Here is a 19,629-nt window from a genome sequence, read left to right as displayed (position 1 = left end):
TAGCGACCCACGCTTGGTTGCTTAAAATCGGGCTGCTTTGTATAGCTAGCAAAAATTAGGCTAGCTATATCATACATTACGGTACTAGGATTCGCGTCAGAAGGAGGTCAAAGGACGACAACAGCACATTTCAGCAGGCAGACAGTCATTAGTTACCTATTTTATCTGATTTCAGGTGGAGAAAATATGTTAAGAGCTCTTGTCCTGGTTTAGGAACCTGCAGTCAGTTGGAGTCATGCACTAAAACTCTGTGTGTAGTTGGGTTTGCAGTTACTGCTGTGCTATGGCTCCTCCAGTGAGCTCCTCATTAATGTCACCTGTCAGACTTTGCTGTTTGTATCGCAGTCTGTGCTGGAGAACAAGCAGGACACTCTTTGCAAACGGTCAGTAGACAGCAGAAGTAGAAGAGGTATTTAAAAAGTGCTAGTTGTGACTCATGCCTTGTGTTTTTGTAGGCTTGGGCCAAAACAGTTTGTGTCCAGCTCCGGGTTCAGCAGCTCTGTGCAGGTACAGTCCTTCATCATCAGGATGACACTTCCTAACCAGACCGCAAGATCCTGACATGTTACCAGTCCTCTCCATGTTTGGCATTAATATGAAGATTACACCACACACATCAGAGACAGTCTACAAAAAGGGATATATATGAAATGAGTTTAAAAAGCTGTAGTTTATACAGCTGTGTGCAAGCAGCACTGTATTTTCATTGTCACCTACTTTCTGATATTTATTGTTATTTACATAGCACATCACAGCGAGATGCTGTGTCCTCAGGCCGTGCTGGGCAATGTATTCATATTTATCATGCATTATTGTAATGACACTGGGGACCTATTTAATATTCTGAGCGATAATAGGCAATTTTGCTTTCTAAATTAATACTTAGAAGTAATTATCGAGTCTGAGTCTCTCAGAATGAAGCTGATATCAGCTAAGAATATCTTTCTGTTTGTCTTCTCACTGTTTTTCTAATGTGATGACCACCAATAACAAGCAATGCAGTAGTTTCATGGGAACCTGTGTGGTCCAGAGTTGCTGAAAACTACCCAACCGTGATAACCTGTGCTCATATTTATGTGCATCTCTGTGCAGACAAACATCACAAACTCCTTCATCCTTACTTTGCTTCTCCACAGACAAACAAACGCTCCCGGGTGGGCTCGAGGGTTTTTCTCCCGTGGTGGCGGTGCCGGCGAGGAGCAGCACACCCTGCAGGACATCGCCAAGAACATCAAAGAGCAGCAGTACAAGAGGGTGGTGGTGATGGCCGGAGCTGGGATCAGCACGCCTAGTGGCATCCCAGATTTCAGGTAAAAAGGTTACATGTGGTCTCTAGAATTTCTAAAAACGTGTAAATATCAGGTGGGTTCTGGGGGTCTCTCAGCACAATGTTCCCTCACAGGTCTCCAGGCAGCGGTCTCTATGACAACCTGCAGCAGTATGACTTGCCTTATGCCGAGGCCATATTCGAGATCGGCTTTTTCCATCAAAACCCTGATCCCTTCTTTGCTCTGGCCAAGGAGCTGTATCCAGGAAACTATCAGCCAAATCTGACCCATTATTTTGTCCGGCTGCTTCATAAGAAGGGTCAGCTTCTCCGGATGTACACGCAGAACATCGACGGGCTGGAGAGATGTATGGATTCATATCTTTGCGTCTCTTTGCATCGTGTTTGATATGATAAGTACTACATCATCATCATACTTGTTTACGTGTGTGTGTGTGCGTATTAAGTGGCAGGGATTCCTCCTGAGATGTTGGTGGAAGCCCACGGGACATTTGCCACCGCCACCTGCACTGTGTGCCTGAGGAAATATGAGGGAGGGGAGCTACGAGTGAGTGAACACAAACTGCAACCCCCAGATTTAACACAATATCTCAAACATGGTTCATCATGTTGATTTCAACCATTTACGTTTATTGAGAGAAGTTTTATAGATCTTTCTGTCAAGAAATAACCTGCACACTTATTGGTTTCTTCACAGCCCCATTAGTCAAGATTTTTTTATGGCATCAAGAACTTTACTGTAATACTTAACATTAATGTCTTTTTAGAAATATTTGTACTTTCTGAAACAGGTCTCACATCAGATAAGCTAGCTACTGTTGTTGTGTTCGACTGCACTGAAACCCCTCCACTGAATCTTCATGGGAGCAGCTGGTTCTGGTCATTTTAAGACGTTTTTGATGACACCTCCACACACAGTTCTGACTGAATTTTGAAAAATAGTTACATGCATTTATATTGCAGTTATTGTTGTTATGTTTTCTGGTTGTCCATCTGTCCCATTCTCATGACTGAGATATCTGACTCGCTGTACCACTGAGTACAGCAGCCAACACTTTTCCCTCTGGTAATTTCAATTGGCAATTTATTTTTATATTTTAAGAATAATCTTAAAAATATTCAGTAGATAGTAAATCTACATTCTGTTTCCATGTGTCATCAGCCAGATGTGATGAGAGGGACGGTCCCGAAGTGTCCCACCTGTAAGGGTGTGGTCAAGCCTGACATCGTGTTTTTTGGGGAGGAGCTTCCCCGTCACTTCCTGAAGTACCTGACAGACTTCCCGCTGGCAGACCTCCTGATCGTCATGGGCACCTCGCTGGAGGTGAGACAACATCATGTCTCGGATGTTTTCTCCAGCTGAAACAACATGATGTACTTGATGATGTGAATCTGTAGCTGCAGTGTTAATGTTTCAAGCAGCTGAATGAGAATCGGTCATAAAATAGTCGTACCTAAAATCACTGAAGTTGTTGTGTAAAACTACACCACTGATTTAAATAGCTGTTGTTGGGGGCAACGACACATGGAATAAGACCTTCACCATGTTGCACGTCTCATCTCCTCTTTCTTGTCCGTTTCCTTTCTGCTTCTCCCCTGTAAACTCTCTTATAATAGCAAAGTACCAGAAGGAAAATCTTATAAAGAGGGAAGCTTACGTGTATCGCACCTTACAACGACAAGGAACTTCAACATGCTTTGGAAACCTGATGTTGTTGGCTGTTTGCCCTGCAGGTGGAGCCCTTCGCCAGTCTGGCAGGAGCGGTGCGCAGCTCTGTGCCCCGTCTGCTCATCAACAGGGACCTGGTGGGGCCGTTCGCCTGGCGGCGCCGGCCTCAGGACGTCGTGCAGCTGGGTGACGTGGTCAGCGGCGTGCAAGCCCTGGTGGATGCCCTCGGCTGGACTCAGGAGCTGGACACTCTGATGGCGGCCGGTGCTGAGAAAGTGAGTGTGTGTCTTGTTTTTTTGGTTACAACCTCACGTGTACTTTCTAACTTTTCTACATCAGAGTTCCCATGAGCCTTTTGGGTAGTTAACCTTTTTTTTTTTTTTTTTTTTTAACTGATGATTGTCTTAAACCCCTAAAATACATGGCTCTGTAGCTGCTAGATGGTCCACTTTCTTCACCTGCTAGTTGCCAACTTTGTGTGCTGTTGGAAGAAGAAGTAATAGAAGTAGCAATTAGTGCAGGTTTGACAACAAAATATTTGACTTTTAATGAAATACTGTCGTGGAATTAAGTGTGCAGAGCCTCCTTTAATCAACATTTGATGATTTTGTCCTTGCACCAAAGTGTTGTGTCATGACTGCAGCGAGTAAAAACTGAAAGTGTGACTAAATGCAAAGCACAGAGGGGTTTTGGGGATAAATTCTTGACAAGTGCAGTAATATATCAGTGATTTCTTGCAAAGTTAGTTCAGCAGACAGGAGCAGGAGATAAGTTCACTTATGTTATTGTGCTTACTTTTATCTGCAGGCTGCAACAAAGACAGAAGAGTGACCATTTCACTACATCGAGCTGGAGGTTTGACCTTTTCACTGCACTTAGTAATGAAAACACCGCAAGAATAAATCCAGCTGACTTCTGCACTCAGTTTTGCTGAGGTTCATGAGCTAATGCTGGGATTGTTGGTTTTATCAATGGAAGCTCACAGACTGGCAAATAAGGAACTGCTACACTGGAAATGCCATATAACTGAAATGTTCTCAAATATCACTAAAATGCAGGTAAGTGACACAGTGATAAAGTGATGAAAAAATCCAAACAGGTTGCAGAATTTTCTGTGTGTTTAGTGATATGTACAAGAAATTACCCGTACAGCTGATGGACCATTTTGACCTAATTAGATTAGATTAGATTATTAACCTCAACAACAACCTTAAAGATGGGCTTTGATTGTATGAAAATGAATTAAAAGTGTTAAAAAAAGAAACATTTAAGGTATAATTTTACACACACACACACACACATATATATCACTATATATATGAAATTAAGAATGAGATTTTGTCTTTTTTAGCTTTTCAGAACAGACTCTCCTGTCATCCTGTTTTCATCACTTCCAGCTTTATTTGTAAAACAAGTCCAGTTTCATACTGAATGTCAGCGATGCTGCATCAAAACTGTTGGGAAACATTGTACAAACAAATATATATTTATATTTAAACAAAAAGTAACTTCCTAAAACAGCTGCTCACTGTAGTTATTTTATCAAACAAGGAGTAAATAAATCTCCTGTTGGGGACTGTTTTCATCTATTCATTTTATCTGTTTTCATCATTAATCCACATTTGGTGCTGCAGTGAGTGTTTGTGGCAGCAGGACGGTGTGTGTGTATGTGTGAGTCAGAATAAACTACAGTGTGTGTTCATGGTGACGAAGGAACATGTCAGCCAGAGCAACAGTGTGACTCACTGATGTGTTTTATATAGTTTTTGTAGTTTTTCGAGTTCTGTTGCACAGAGGAAGAATACTTAGTAGTAGTTAATACCACTAACTGAGAGAATACATTCAGTATGGTCTTTTCATGGTATTTGGTGCCAATAAGACCAGACTCACCAAGTGGAACCGTCACATCAAAAGTGAATGCATTTTTTAACCAGCAGAGGGAGCCAGAGGACAACCTGCAGTGAGACAGAGATTACTGTTCGACTGGTTGTTACTTCAAGCTAAAACAGAGTGAAGGATGTTGTAGAGAAGCAAAGCTGCACAGATCAGTGTTCATCTCTGATATGTTTTATAATGTCTCATTAAAACTAAATGACTAATCAGATATTTCACTTTCACATTAAACTACAGTAATACTACAAACTCAGAGACTGATCTATCTATCTATCTATCTATCTTGATAAAACAAATCATATCTGCATGTATAAAGCATTCATTGTTATGATATTGTTTTTAAACAGCAAATCAAACATGAGAAGCTGAAACCATCAAATGTTTTTACATGTAAAATGCCTTAAATGATCATCAAAGTATTTGACAATTAATTTTCTGTCAACTGACCAATTTATTAATCAACTAATTGTTTGAGCTGTGTTTGTATAAACTGTTTGGTTGTTTAATTTATAACAAATCATCATATTTTAGAAGCTCGTCTTATGTTTTGTGCCCAAAAATCTTAATTTGTAAAGTAACTGAAGCGGTCAGATAAATGTAATGGAGTACAAGTGGAACAGAAGTAGAGAGAGCCATGAAAAGAAAAAAAGTCCAAGTAAACTTATGTCTGAAACTAATGTCAATTTGAATTACTAAGAATTTCAGAGGGACTTTGCGGCGGCATGTGAACACCTCATGCAGGTGTCTGATCACCTGTGACTCTGACACGCCCACAGGTGCTTCCTCAACACCAGTTATGTTGCAGTTTGTCAGTAAGACAAAAACATATGATCATAAACGTCGTCGGATGAAGTCCACCTTTCCTGAGATGTCTTTTTCTTACACCAAGCGAATGAGTGTGAGCTGAATTCATGTAGTTTTTCCAGGTGAGAAAACGTGAGTCAGTCTTTGCCGCGAGCTCGATGAGCCCTGTGTTGTTTGTAGATTTGAAGCTCATTACAGTTTTGATCAAATTCAACACCTGCTTCACTTTTTTTCTCACACCTCAAACCAATTTTCACCTCTGCTTCCTCTCGGTCCTGGAGAAAAAGGTGTTTTTAGGGCGCTGCTGACGTCTCGGTGACAAGAAATAGTTCTGTCACATGCTGCATGATATCATCTGCTGCAAGGGAACCGTTTTCCTTCTGCTTCTTAAAGGGACCTGAGTGCTTAAAGAAAGTCCCCCCACTGCTTTACTGTCATTTATTGCTCCTACTGTTTCAGGACGGCCTGAAAGATCTCAACTGCTATTGGATGGATTGTCGTGAAGTTTTGTGACATCGAAGATCCCCATTGGATGAATCCAAATGTCAGTCATCCCCTGACTTTTCCTCTAGCGCCACCATGAGGTTGATTGGTAGTGAAATATCTCGACGAATGTTATTTGGATTGGCCTGAGCTTTAGTTCAGACGTTCCCCTCAAGGTGAATTGTAGTAACTTTGATGATCCTGTAACTTTTCATCAGGCGCCATCATCATGGCGTACGAGTGGTTTTAAGTTTGAACATCTACGATTCTGTGACAGCCTCGCACAATCCAGCTGCTGAGGAACATCGAGTGCTCAAAAGCTCCAGAACAGCTATTAAATGGACGCGGTAGTGAGGCTGTTTGGTCAACGTATCCCTGCAGTTGCAGTAACGTAGATCTAACCAAACCTTAAACACAGCTGCGGCGCAGCAGAAAGAACTGATACTGCTGAACAAGCCAGCTTTGTTGTTTTGACCTTTTGAAATTGTTCGGTCATGTTATAAATTCAGTTTTTGGCATCGCGACAAAGACCCACAGCTGACTGCGAGCGGCTGGTTATTAGCTGGTGGTAGCAGACATGCAGAGGGTGGATGGAAAAAGCCTGTTTTTAACGTAAAGTCATCACATGTCGGGTAGACTGCGGAGACCATAATGTCCAATTTGCACATCATTTGGGAGTCTATTCAGGATGTATTTTTCTCACTTGGCGATGTGTTTCCTATCTTCATTGATCTCATTTTGTTGTTAATGTGGTTAATATCGCAGTTCGGTTAGGATTAGACACACAAGTACGTTTACATGCTTGACGTAAGTTAAGTGCGTCATGTACGTAATTTTACGTATGTGAAGTTCATTTATGTACGTAAGATAAATATGTCAGTGTTGACTTTTGTGTCAAACGGGACCTGAAACCCGGTCCGCTGGGTCCCTGTCTCCTGGGTGAAGGTCCTGTGTTTTGCCCATCCATCCACTCAGACCTCCTCTTTATGCAGACTTTTTTGCTCTTTGCACTACGTCACCTTGCTCTGGCCGTCTACAGGTGGATGGGTTCACATTGGAGTTAAATGTAAGGGTACCATTGTGAGCATTGTCTCATAAACCCTTCATGCATAAACAGAATTTAAAAAGCATCAAACTGTGGCTCTGTGTTGTTTTTTCAATGAAAGGTATCTCCGATCACATCTGGTATTCAGTCTGTCGGCTCAGCACGAGGCGTCCGACCACACCGACCTCAAACTGAGCTCGTTCGGTTTCAGCTCAAGGCCACCGGAACATTTAGATTGATGACACACTTTATTAGAAAGGTTTCCACATAAAACGTGGATATGGCAAACAGTAGGCACAGGCAGTAACCACACACACACACACACACACACACACAAACTGTGGTGACGGGCAGTGATGGCAGTAAGCCGTCCTGCAGTCCAGAGTACTTTCAGTTTCACATCATAGAACAACTTTTTCACAAAACTTGACATGAAGGTAAAAACTAATGCAGCGTTCTCAAGACACACGCTGGAAATGCATCACTTAAGCTGAGTTTCCTATTATTCAACATCATACATACAGTACGTTTTTTAAAGAAAATGTTACTCAGTTAAAAATAAGACGACTCTAACAGCACTGATCAGTACAAGCAGGTATCATGTCGAGTGTTTCAAGTAGCATAAATAGTAGTTTTAGAAGGAAATGAGATCATGAGTCTGGACGCTGTGTGAAACGTGAATAAAAACAGAATCATCTGCAAACTCCTCAGCCTTGTGCAGTAGTTGAAGGGTGTTGATGAATGCTCATCAGTCAGTGCTGCTGTAACTCAGTGTCAGAGTACCTCCTTTGAATTTAAGGCAGATTGCTCCTCAGTGTTGTATGCATGTTTTTTATCTGAACACATGCTAAAATCCATTGAACAGCTGTGGGAAGCTGGTTTCAAAGAGGAAGTCAGTGATCCGTGATAGGCCAGTGTCTGGATGATCTTCCGTGTTCTGCTCCTCAGGTTGCTTTGGCAGCAAATCCTCCAGCCGGATGAATCCACCCGACAAATTCCTTCAGATTCTTGCAGCGAGTTTTTTTAATGAAGCGTTCTGATTGATCAGTTGGAGATTTCAGCAGAGACGGCATCATGAGGACTGATGTGAATGTTCATGTTTTGCATTAAAGGAAGAGCTCAACATTTAAGGAGATGCGCTTATTCGCTTCGTGCTGAGATTTACATGAAAGGATTTAATATCGCTCGCATACAACCAGGAGCCTTAGCTTAGCTTAGCATAAAGACTTTTTTTGGTTGGTTTTTGTACAAATTGAAAAACAAAACATGCTATTTTTAGACAGAACCAGGCTAGCTTCCCCCCCTGTTCCCAGTCTTTGTGCTAAGCTAAGCTAAATAAGTGTATTTCCCAAAATGTCAAACTGTTCCTTTCAGCTTGTACAAGAAAGTAAGGATCAATGTCTGATCTAGAGGATTTTTATTTTAGCCATGAAGCTGCTTTTCAGCTCTTTGACGTTCTGGTCTGATGGTTCAGGTCATCCTGGGGGCATTTTTGCCCTGAGTTTATCCTTTCAGGCAAAGCAGACGCTGCACAAATCCCACATCATTCACTGCAACCTGCAGACCGTAACTTCAGCCGAGGCTGATGGACAGTACAGTAACTTCTGGGGCTGAGCTCCGTCCTTTAGTGTCTGCGGAGGGAAATCTGGGGTCAGCAGCAGCTGCGGAAACATTTCTTGAAGAATTTCTTGAACTCTGTGTTGAAGATGGTGTAGATGATGGGGTTGAGGGCGCTGTTGACGTAGCCCAGCCAGGTGACGGTGCTCATCAGACCGGGAGGGATGTCGCACGTGAAGCACACGGCTCGCGTCGTGTGGACCACGAAGAACGGAGTCCAGCAGAACAGGAAGCAACCTGCATGAAAAAAGACAGAGAGATTAAGAGTCAGTCAGTAAGTCTGTAAGCCAGAACTTTAGACCCAGACCTGGTTCCTAACTCAGAGTGACAGATTCTGCATGGAGCCTCTTGGTTCTTGGTTCATGTCACTGTGGCTGAATTCAGACATTGTAAGGATTTATTTTTCATCTTACTTGCATGTAGATAAGGAACAGTTCTTCCATTTATTTCATTGATTATGTCCATTTTGAACCAAAATCTATAAGAAAAACAATTCAAAAGTGTTTATATTAAAGGTTAGTAGAATAAAGAATCATCTTTTGCCTTATACTGCAGTAAAAGTAATAAAACCAATGTAGAAATACTCAGTTACAAGTTAAGGTCCTGCAATTAAAATGTTCTGTAAGTAAAAGAAGTAGTGGCATCAAAATGTACTTCAGTATGAAAAATAAAGGCACTTTTTATGCAGGATGACCCATTTCAGAACAATACATATATTATATTGCTGGATTATAATTATTGATGCATTAATCTCTTTGCAGCTGGTAAAGGTGGAGCTCACGTCGATTATGTTATATACCGCTGGGTAGCTGGTGACGTCCCCCCTTTGGGATTAATAAAGCTTTATCTTAACTGATAATGTTACATCATAATTTATTTATTACTGAATCTGTAACGTAACTGAAGTTATCAGATGAATGTAGTGCAGCAAAAACTGCGATAATCTCCTCTGACGTGTAGCAGAGAGTCGAAGTATGAAGTTGCAGAAAATTTAAATACTCGTGAACTACAGATACCTCAAAACTGTACCTAAGTGCAGTACTTGAGTAAATACTCACTTACTTTCCACCACAGTCTACTGTATCATTATACCCCGAGGTGAATAACTACAAAAGTCACCTTTATTTTTTTATGAACGTGATGATCAAAGTGTAAAAACGTGTGTTTTCTCGTAGCTGGAAATAAATATTCATCTAAAGGCTTTTCTCCGACATTACCGACGTCCTGATGCTTCGGCTCTGCCTTCATCAGCAGCTGTCGACAGATGTGCTGCTGTCTAATGCCCAGATCAGACAGCACAGTATCTGTTGTACAGTGTAATCTGATACGTTTGTGCTTTCAGTTTCAGGCCTGACAGTTTAGTTTTTCAAGTCATGAGACAAAAAACCTTCAACATGGTTTCAGACTTTTTACAGGTTTATTACACGAAGAGGTTTTGAACACAGAACTGTGTAAAGAAAACAGGATTCAAAAGGGACATTTAACATCTGATGAGACTTTAGAGCTGCTGCAGGGAGACAGTTAGCCAGCTGTTAGCAGGAGATTCAGGTAAAAGAGCTCAATGTGTAGTTGACAGGCAGTCTGAACTCGAGCTCAGGTGATGTTACAGGTGAAGCTTGCGAAACTTTGGGGGCAGAAACTTTAATGTTTACACTAAAAAAAATCCAGCCTGCAAGCACAGACTTAAATATTCAAGCTGATATAACTCATAACTCAAGTTTCCTAAAAGAATATTAAACAACATCTTTTTGATTGATTTACACTTTTTTTTGATGACTTGCACAACCAAAACTGAGTTAATTAACTAAACATCCCAAACCGTGACACCATCTACCAAAAGACAGACACGTTTCCCAACACTGTAAACACCAGTCCCCCGTCTTCACACTGGATTCAGTTTGTTGAGCACCACACAGCTCCGGTCATGAATCGCTGGCTGGGCTCATTTAGAAAGCACCAGCGTTCAATATCATTAACTCAAGCCATCGCAGCTGGAACCTGATTAACGCACAATTTCCCAGGTGGAAACGCTGAGGATGAAAATTATTCCCACATCGATCAGAGTATCAGGATTGATGGCTGAAAGGGCCATTGGTCAAGTCACTTGTTTTGGAATAGTGGATCCACAGAGACCTGAAGAAGACGAAGTAGAATAATTCGTATGAGATTCCTACAACGTCCTCGTCCAAGAGACGTCAATGAAGGAAACTGGACAAAGAGTAGAGCCGAGTCTGAGCCGCGTCCCAGCAGCCTCGTTAATCCAGACCTTCAGAGAGGAACGTGCAGTCTGCTCTGTCGTACTGCCTGAAGCAGACAGTGTTATTACGTTAGCTTGGAGTTACTTTATAAAATGGACCACATAACGGAGGCAGGAGGCGGCTCATTCTCAGAAGACCAAGAGACGGAGATCATCGACATGGTCACAGCCGACATTCGCTCGTTCGAGATACAAAGGAGACTTCTTGAGGATCAGGGAATATTTCAAAGCATCCATGTGGTTCCTCAACAGAACAGACTGAGAACGAAACAGTTCCTTTTGAAACTGTGAATATGAGCAAGTGTATTTTCTCATACTGTAGCGAGTCCTTGAGTCCAGTTATGTCTGACAGCAGCATACTGTCGTACAGGCTATATGATGGCCCACTCTCACTGAGCTGTGTTTTCATCTCTCCTGTAGAGAATCTTTGATATTGATGCCAGAGATCTCCACATGACTCATCTCTGTTGATGAAACAGGATTTAATCTTTTGTGGTTGGTCGCCATGCAGCGTTGTCATGTGGAACACTCGAGTTCGTGACTGGTTCACGAACAACCCAAGATTCAGCGACGTCTTTCTACCTGCACATCCTCCCCCCCTGAACCCCACAGAGGAGTTTCTGTTCGGTATGAAAGGGCCGTGATGAAGACTCAGATCCTCCTGGCGAAGCAGGAGGCTTGTTTAGATGGAAAGGCTAGAACTAATATTTCCTGTGATGCTGATGGGAATATGATCAAGGAGGGACATTGTGTCTTTCTGTTATTCACCACATACAGTGGCTTGAAAAAGTATTCATACTCCACATTTTGTCACGTTCCGACCACAATCATAAATATATTTTATTGGCATTTTATGTGAAAGACCAACACAAAGCGACACACAGCTGTGAAGTAGAAGGAAAATCCTACATGATTTTCTAATTTTTTCACAAATAAAAAACTGAAAAGTGTGCCGTGCAAAAGTATTCAGCCCCCCTGTGTCAATACTTGGTGGAACCGCCTCTCGCTGCAATCACAGCTGCAAGTCTTTTGGGGTACGTCTCTACCAGCTTTGCACATCTAGAGACCGAATATTTTGCCCATTTTTCTTTGCAAAACAGCTCAAGCTCAGTCAGATTGGATGAAGAGTGTTTGTGAACAGCAGTTTTCAGATCTTGCCACAGATTCTCGATTGGATTCTGGTCTGGACTTTGACTGGGCCATTCTAACACATGAATATGTTTTGTTTTAAACCGTCCCATTGTAGCTCTGGCTTCATGTTCAGGGTCGTTGTCCTGCTGGAAGGTGAACCTCCGCCCCATTCTCAAGTCTTTTGCAGATTCCAACAGGTTTTCTTCCAAGATTGCCCTGTATTTGGCTTCCAATCAACTCTGACCATCTTCCCTGTCCCTCCTGAAGAAAAGCACCCCCACAACATGATGCTGCCACCACCATGTTTGAAAGTGGGGTTTAAGGCAACTGGTTGCACTCTGGAAAATGGGGCTGAATACTTTTCAGTTTTTTATTTGTGAAAACATTTGAAAATCATGTAGAATTTTCCTTCCACTTCACAGTCGTGCGCCGCTTTGTGTTGGTCTTTCACATAAAATGCCAACAAAATATATTTATGTTTGTGGTCGGAACAAGCCACTGTAAAGAGGTTGTTCTGGGGTAAGGCTGTTAACACCATCACTCACTGCAGTGACGGGTTTTTAAGGTCGTGTTTTAAGCAGATCTCACTGGGCCACGTTCTGTAGTCGATAAAGGACCAGTTAAAGGACAGCTTCGTGCTGTAACTGCAGAAAATAAAAACTCCAAACTGATCTCCCATCAATTTCTACTGTCCAGTGTTTCGTCCCGCCTGAAGATCAGCTTCAACAGGAAGCGCGTCAGATGAAGACAGCGTGAATCTAAATGATTCACGGCCGCTCTGCGTTCATTAGAGACAAAGAGGAGATGTACGACCCCGCTGTCTCATAATTCTAACTCAAGACATTACAGCTCGGGGGTGTTCAATACATTTTTGGATTTTGTGACTTCTTTTCTCAGCTCCCTCACGAGAAACTTGTGCGTTTCAGTGCCAGAGTTCACAGGAAGGATGAAGATAAAGAAGCAGACGATGACTATAAACTGTAAACTCTTATACATTAAGTGACCACTCAGGGACAGACTGGAAGGTTCTTTTGCTTTTGTTGGTCGATGTTGAGACTTGAGTGTGGAGACGTGATTTACAGGCCCCACTGAAACTAAACGTGAGGTCCTTCCCTGTAACTCACCTTAATAAGCTTAGTTTCCTTGATCAGCAAGGACTATGAATAAGTGTGTCACTGAATCAAACGGAGGCCATTTGTCTCAGGTGTCGTCTCGTGTTGGTGATGAAACAGATCCGAGTGATTTATGAGCTTTGTGTTGAGAGGTTGATGGATGGGATTTATATCTTTCTTTGCAGGAGAATGGAGGATTTTGCATAAAATGCTACAGCTCTATTGTCAGTGCACACTTCCTATTCATTAGCAGCATTCAGGACAGCTCTGGTGCTCTGTTACATGTAGGAATCTGTGTCAGCGGCGTGTTCTGTATATGTAGTTCTGTCCCACTATTTCAGGCACAAAAACATGACAGAAGCTCTGCGACAAGACAAATTAACAGTGCATTTGATTTATACCTAAGACAGTTTTCAGTGTGCTACTCCCTACTGTTGGCTGCTGATGAGCTGGCCTATGTCTCACCACAGATACAGTATACACTGTGCAGAACAGTTTATGTAGTTATATTACAGTTTGTCCATCAGAGAACATTAACAAGTTGTTCTGCCCAGTTACCAAATTTACAAGATCTGTTATCACCAAATTAAGTTGTTAAAGCAAAGTGACATCAGTGCTTTTCTTGTTGATGACGGGTTCGGATCTATGTGTGTGTCGAGGTTTGAAGTCTTAACTGTTGCTATAAATTAGTGTGGATGGTTTTACAGTCTTTAACCAGTTTTACACACAGACGTGTCAGCAGTAAATGTACAGTAAGGTGACCAGAACAGCTCGCTTCAGTCTGTGTTCAGGAGAGATGGGGTGACTGTAAGAACGTGCGTTGCATGATAATTGGATTGAGGGCTTTAAGCTATAATGGCGCCGCTCGTTGAGAGACGGCCAGTCAGAGGTGACGCTTTTATCCCGGCACTCAGAGTGACCTGCGTGACCGTGCGCGGCCTCACGCCTACCTGAGCTGCGACACAAACACTCGTTTCACTGTAAACACAAATTAACATCCATGAGCAACAGGTAAACACTTAGACTCCTTCAGCACGTGAGAGAAACTTCAGGCAGCAGATTTTGCTGATTTTAAACAGGGTTGAAATTATATTATTGAACTGTTCAACACTAAAACTTCTCACTGTCAGCTGCAGTTTCCTGCTTCAGTGAATAAACGGATACCTTTCACTTGAAAAACTTTCGTAAGTGGAAAGTCATCATCTACGAGAGAACAAACACAGAAGAATCCTTAAATCTGGTGGTTTTAGCCTGAATGGCAACCATGCAAACACATTACAGAGAACCACTCTCTGTTTTTATATCCGAACACGACGCACTTCATGTAAACTGAAGCTGAGTTTGTGTTACTGTGTCACGCATTGTTCAGCCTGCATCTTCAGTCCCAGTCTTCAGCAGAGCCCCACACCTTTTGCATTGTCGTATCGTCTTTCCCTGCCAATATTTTCACCAGAAAAACTTAAAAGCATCATGTTTAGGTAGGCTCGACATGACCAAACCCGACCTGAACATCATTTCTAAGTCTTTGTCAGAACCAGCCTGACTGTCGGTCTTAGGTCGCGTATCCACCCTCTCATCTCAACGGCCGCTTGATCATTCAATGCAAATAAACAAGTGCATTACGTTCCTTCATCTGCTGTGAAAGCCTCTGTCATGTATGGGTCACCAGTTATTTTATCTCTTGCGGTGACATGACATCGCGATAGCTTTCCATACTTCAAATACTCACAAATGCACGTCTGCTTTCACAATAGAAACTGCTTTGATCATTTGCATCTAGTTAAAGATTGAAGAACAACTGCACGCAACCTCCATGAAGTTTCATTAATATCTAAAGTCCTCAGATATCAACTAACGAACACACAGTCGACCAATCACAGGGTGCATCAATCTGCCGTCATGGCGATCAAGCAGGGAGTTGCAGAAACGAAACCGCTGAGAAGAAACGTGAAGAAAGAAAAGTGGAAAGAAATGAAAACAACCATGCAAGCGTGAATAAAAGGTGTGCAGCTGCACCAGCGATGCATAGAACATAGATGCATACGCTTTAATTTTTTTCATATTAGGAGGAGCTTTAAGTCTGATAACCCTGATGACATCATGGTGATGTCATCAGCATCGCCATATCAAAGCCGTCACCTCCGGGGTCGCTGCCGTTCAGTGAAAGCAGCTTGTCTGGAAAGTGTGTGACTGTGCTGTACAGTAGTGGTTTGTAGTTGAGTTGCCATAGCTGTCCTGTGAGCTTCTGATTGGAGGAGAGGGAGCACATGCACACTCACCTACTACGACAGGTAGCACCTTCATAGCTTTCCTCTCCCTGTTGTTGATCTTGGCTCTCTTCTTCCTGTGCAGCTGCTGGCTGAACGTCACTGTGGGCACCGAGTTCTCTCTGTACTGCCGGGGATAAGGAATCTCCTGCTGCATGTAGTCGTCGGTGTCGTCCAGCCGAGACTGGGCCAAGTCCCTCTCGATGATCCTGGGCAGAGGCATGGGCAGAGGCCCGGGGATGGTGCCCGTCAGCGGGGGGAGGGCGGTGGCGACGGCCGCGTGCTGCAGCTTCCTGCAGGCCTCGATGCTGCTGCGCAGTTTGACCTTACGAGCCTCCTCCCAGCGCTGCAGCCCGCGGAAAACTCCGAAGTAGAGCAGGACCATGATGGGACAGGGGATGAAAAAGGAGCAGACGGAGGAATAAACCACATAGTTGTTGTCCTCCAGTTTGCACTCGCTGGGGTCGCGGTTTGGCACGTTGTTGATGCCAAAGATGACGGGCGAGGCCACGGCCAGGGCCAGCAGCCAGGTGGCCGACAGCAGGACGAGCTGACGATGGTCCACGTGTTTACGGTTGTAATTTAGGGGAATGGACACTGCGATGAACCTGCAAAACAAGAGAGGAAGAGTTAACTTCAGAGAACATGTCCAAAACACCAACCTGTTGTAAAACAAGTAGTGAGCAGTTGTCTGTTGTTGTGCAGAGATGATCTGCAGCTGCCATCTGCTTTGTTTTCCACTGACACTGAGTCTGATTCTTCCTTTAGCATCAGATTTTACTGATGTCTGCTCAGATTTGTAGTCTTGATCATTTCCAAATTTAAGATCAATTCTGCCAGGTTTTACTGTATTTTGTTTAAACAATTTAAACAACATTTAAACTTACATTGACTGATTTTTTGGCCACTTGGGGGCAACATAACAAACTGCAAACATTGGGAACATTGATATATTATCACCTTAATCTGGCAAAAGTGTCGCTGCGTCCACATAAATGACAGAGCGACGTTAGCTGAAGGAAATGTGTTGCTTCTTAACTGCTAAATGTTCCACGATGTTCACTGGTCGCTGTTTGTGAGTCTGGTTTGGGGGGTTTGGGTTAGTTGCTGGGCAGGTAGTGCACGGTGGGTTTATCAGAGCTTTTTTCATGAAACCAGCTGCCGCTGTCACACACACTCATTTTTTCTATCGTTAATATAAAAATATTGATTAGTGCAGCTTTAACATTCGGGGACTTTGTTGAATGAAATAAAAGGCTTTTGTAGAAGCGTTTATCAAAGTTTGGTACGTTTAGGTTTGTGTGGCTGTCACCAACATCAAAGAGTCCAAACGATGCCCAACATTTAGTTTAAACATTAGACACAGTAGAACTTTGTAAGAAATGATTAAGAAATAGATGTTGAGTTTACTTCAAAGGTTTTGGGGGATCTGTTGTCAGACATGTAATGAATATTCATTATTATGGCCATGTTGCACAGCCATGTTTGACTCTGACTGAAGCAGACAACAGTTTGTGATCAGCTGGTGTTTTTTTATTTCATCTCCTGGGTTCATGACTGCTCTGGAAGCTCTAATGAAGGCTCCACGTCGCCGTTCTTTTGTGTTGACGTGAATTCACTGCACGGGACCTTAAACTGTGGTTAGTATCTGCTGTCTGAGTCATTTACGGATAAATGCTGTCCTTAAACTCTGAGATAAATATGAATCTTCCTCCTTCCCTTCCTGTTTTCTCGTTTCCTTCCCCCACAGAGGGATTTAAATCTTCATGTGAACCTGGACCGGACCAGCGCACACATACCTGTCCACGCTGATGGCACAGAGGTTGAATATGGATGCAGTGCACAGCATCACATCCATGGTCATCAGGCCGTCGCACATCAGCATATTCAGGGACCAAACTCCACCCTGAAACTACACCCACACACAGAAAGAAACACACAGCAACTCATTAGCTGCCCCAAATCTGAGTGTAAATACGTCTAATCCTCTTGTGTTTTCACGGCTCGGCTCGGCGTTGAGACCAACATTCCTCCAGTGAAACACAACTCTGTCTGTCCACTTTCTCCTCTTCTGACCTCTCTTACAGTGAACACAGAAAGGTTTTAGCTTTCAGACTGACTTTTCTAATCCAGTAAACGCATGCAGACAAACCACCAGTGTGACACTCAGCTGGTTAACTGGCTGCAACCCTTGGCACAGGTAACGAGATCACAGATGAGGCTAATTACAGAGGACTTAAGGAGAAGTCTCAGCAGGGCATCTCTGAGCCGCAGAGATATTCAGACAGACGGCCGAGCAGGCAGGTGGCTTTTAATTCTTTAATAAGGCTGGATGACACTGTTTAAACCTTTCTATTGCCTGGAAATATTTTGATTCGTGGATCATACCTCTCCTAACCGGTATGAACCTCCAGTGACTCCCCCATCATGAATTAATCCTGATTAAAGAAGTGAGACAGAGCACGGCTCAGTGGTCTTTCCTTTGGCTCTGGTGGGTAAACTCCCCTCATCAGATTATTGCAAGCGTTGGTCCTCTTTATACTTTAAACAGGATGTCGAAAATACTTGCTTTTACAGGAGAGTTGTGAGAATTATCAGAAGCCTTTCCATGTAAACATGTGCTCTTTACCCCCCCAACAAACACCTCTCTGTGCAGTGTCACATACATATTATTGTCATGGATGGATTATGAGACAATGGGACCCTGGATGCAGACATGTAAAAAGCCCCCCGCATAGGAGTAAAACACCCAGACTGGAAGAGACCAAAAAAGCCTGCAGTTGATGCTTCATAGTCATTTGTAGTGGTTTTCTGTCTCTTTGTAGTCGTTTTGTGTCTCTTTGTAGTCATTTTGAGTGTCTGTGCAGTGATTTGTGAGTCTTATGGTCATTCTGCTCGTCTTTTTAGTGGTTTTACATGTCTTTGTAGTGATTTTGCAAACTTTTGTGGTCATTTTACGTCTCTTTGTAGTCGTTTATGTCTCTTTGTGGTCATTCTGCTTGTCTTTTTAGTGGTTTTGCGAGTCTTTGTAGTACATTTATGTCTCCTTAAAGTCATTTCGAGTGTCCTTGTAGTCATGTTGTGAGTATTTGTGGTCAGTTTACGTCTTTCAGTGGCTGTTTTACATATTTCTGTGGTCGTTATGTGTCTGTTGCAGGCACACTCTGCCTCACCTGCAGAATGTAACTGCTGTTGGTTGAAAAACTAAAATCTGTAGTTCAGACAGGAAGCAAAGAGAAGCTGTCCAAAGCTTCCTGCCACAGCAGATATTAAACACTACAGCACACCATAAGATATGACCCCTGGGGGCCCCTGAGCCTTGGGCCCCTGCCTTTGCCCGTTCAGTAATTAATCTCTGCTACTGTATCTTACCTCTGCGTAAACGAAGAGCGGCAGAACCAGCACCGCCAGCAGCAAATCTGCAAACGCCAAACTGACTATGAAGTAGTTAGTTGTCGTTTTTAAAGCTTTCTCCAAATACACGCTGAGGCACACGAGCACGTTTCCACCTGTGATGATCACAATCAGCAAAATCCCGAATATCAGCGCCGGGAAGTTGTAGTCTGCGACCGCAGCCGCCGGCAGCGTGTCGTTGTCGAAGTCAGTGGAGATGTCCGACATGGTCGCCGGTGTTCGGCCGCGCGCCGCGGACTGACGGGCTCCTTGTCCGACGGAGAACGACTCTCTCCGGGGAAGTTTTCATCTATGAGCCGTGTCCAGCAGCCCCTGGATGAGGAGGAGCGTTGCAGGTAAAGTCTCTGCGAGTTTTCCCGTGATGACGCGCATCAGTATCCGCACTGAGCTCCGTGCGCTCCGCTCTCCAAACGCAAAGCTCCGCAGCGCACAGTCACCAGATCCGCGCCCTGCCGTCGCCTCGCTTTTCTTTTCTGCCTAACTCTCGCAGCACTGTGTGGAGCAGTTTCCCCGCCGACTTCTCATCCTGTTTCTGGAGGAATAAGTTCGCAGACTTGACGAATCAGAAGGCGACAGTTTTAAATCCATCCGCACAAATCTGCTTAGTGAGGCGCTGCGCTTCGCTGTGAACAGACACAACAGGACGAGG

General features: G+C 43.3%; 2 protein-coding genes across 2 annotated transcripts; one reads left to right on the top strand and one right to left on the bottom strand.

The window, feature by feature from the left end:
- Positions 1–118: 118 nt before the first annotated feature.
- sirt3 (sirtuin 3) lies at positions 119–4,505 on the top strand. Its single transcript, XM_041947531.1, has 8 exons — positions 119–383; positions 456–507; positions 1,137–1,310; positions 1,403–1,635; positions 1,735–1,835; positions 2,451–2,612; positions 3,023–3,232; positions 3,765–4,505. The coding sequence occupies exons 1-8, from the start codon at positions 284–286 to the stop codon at positions 3,786–3,788; spliced, it is 1,056 nt and encodes a 351-aa protein (XP_041803465.1). The 5' UTR covers positions 119–283; the 3' UTR covers positions 3,789–4,505.
- A 4,328-nt stretch (positions 4,506–8,833) lies between these two features.
- On the bottom strand, positions 8,834–19,187 carry drd4b (dopamine receptor D4b). Its single transcript, XM_041941140.1, has 4 exons — positions 18,939–19,187; positions 17,366–17,478; positions 15,579–16,174; positions 8,834–9,036 (listed from the first exon to the last, which is right to left on the bottom strand). Exons 1-4 carry the CDS (start codon positions 19,185–19,187, stop codon positions 8,834–8,836), a joined length of 1,161 nt encoding a protein of 386 aa, XP_041797074.1.
- Between the last annotated feature and the right edge of the window lie 442 nt (positions 19,188–19,629).

The sequence above is a fragment of the Chelmon rostratus genome, chromosome 1 (assembly GCF_017976325.1).
Source record: "Chelmon rostratus isolate fCheRos1 chromosome 1, fCheRos1.pri, whole genome shotgun sequence".
In the NCBI taxonomy this organism is placed as follows: domain Eukaryota; kingdom Metazoa; phylum Chordata; class Actinopteri; order Chaetodontiformes; family Chaetodontidae; genus Chelmon; species Chelmon rostratus.
This window is presented reverse-complemented; position numbering and strand designations above follow the sequence as displayed.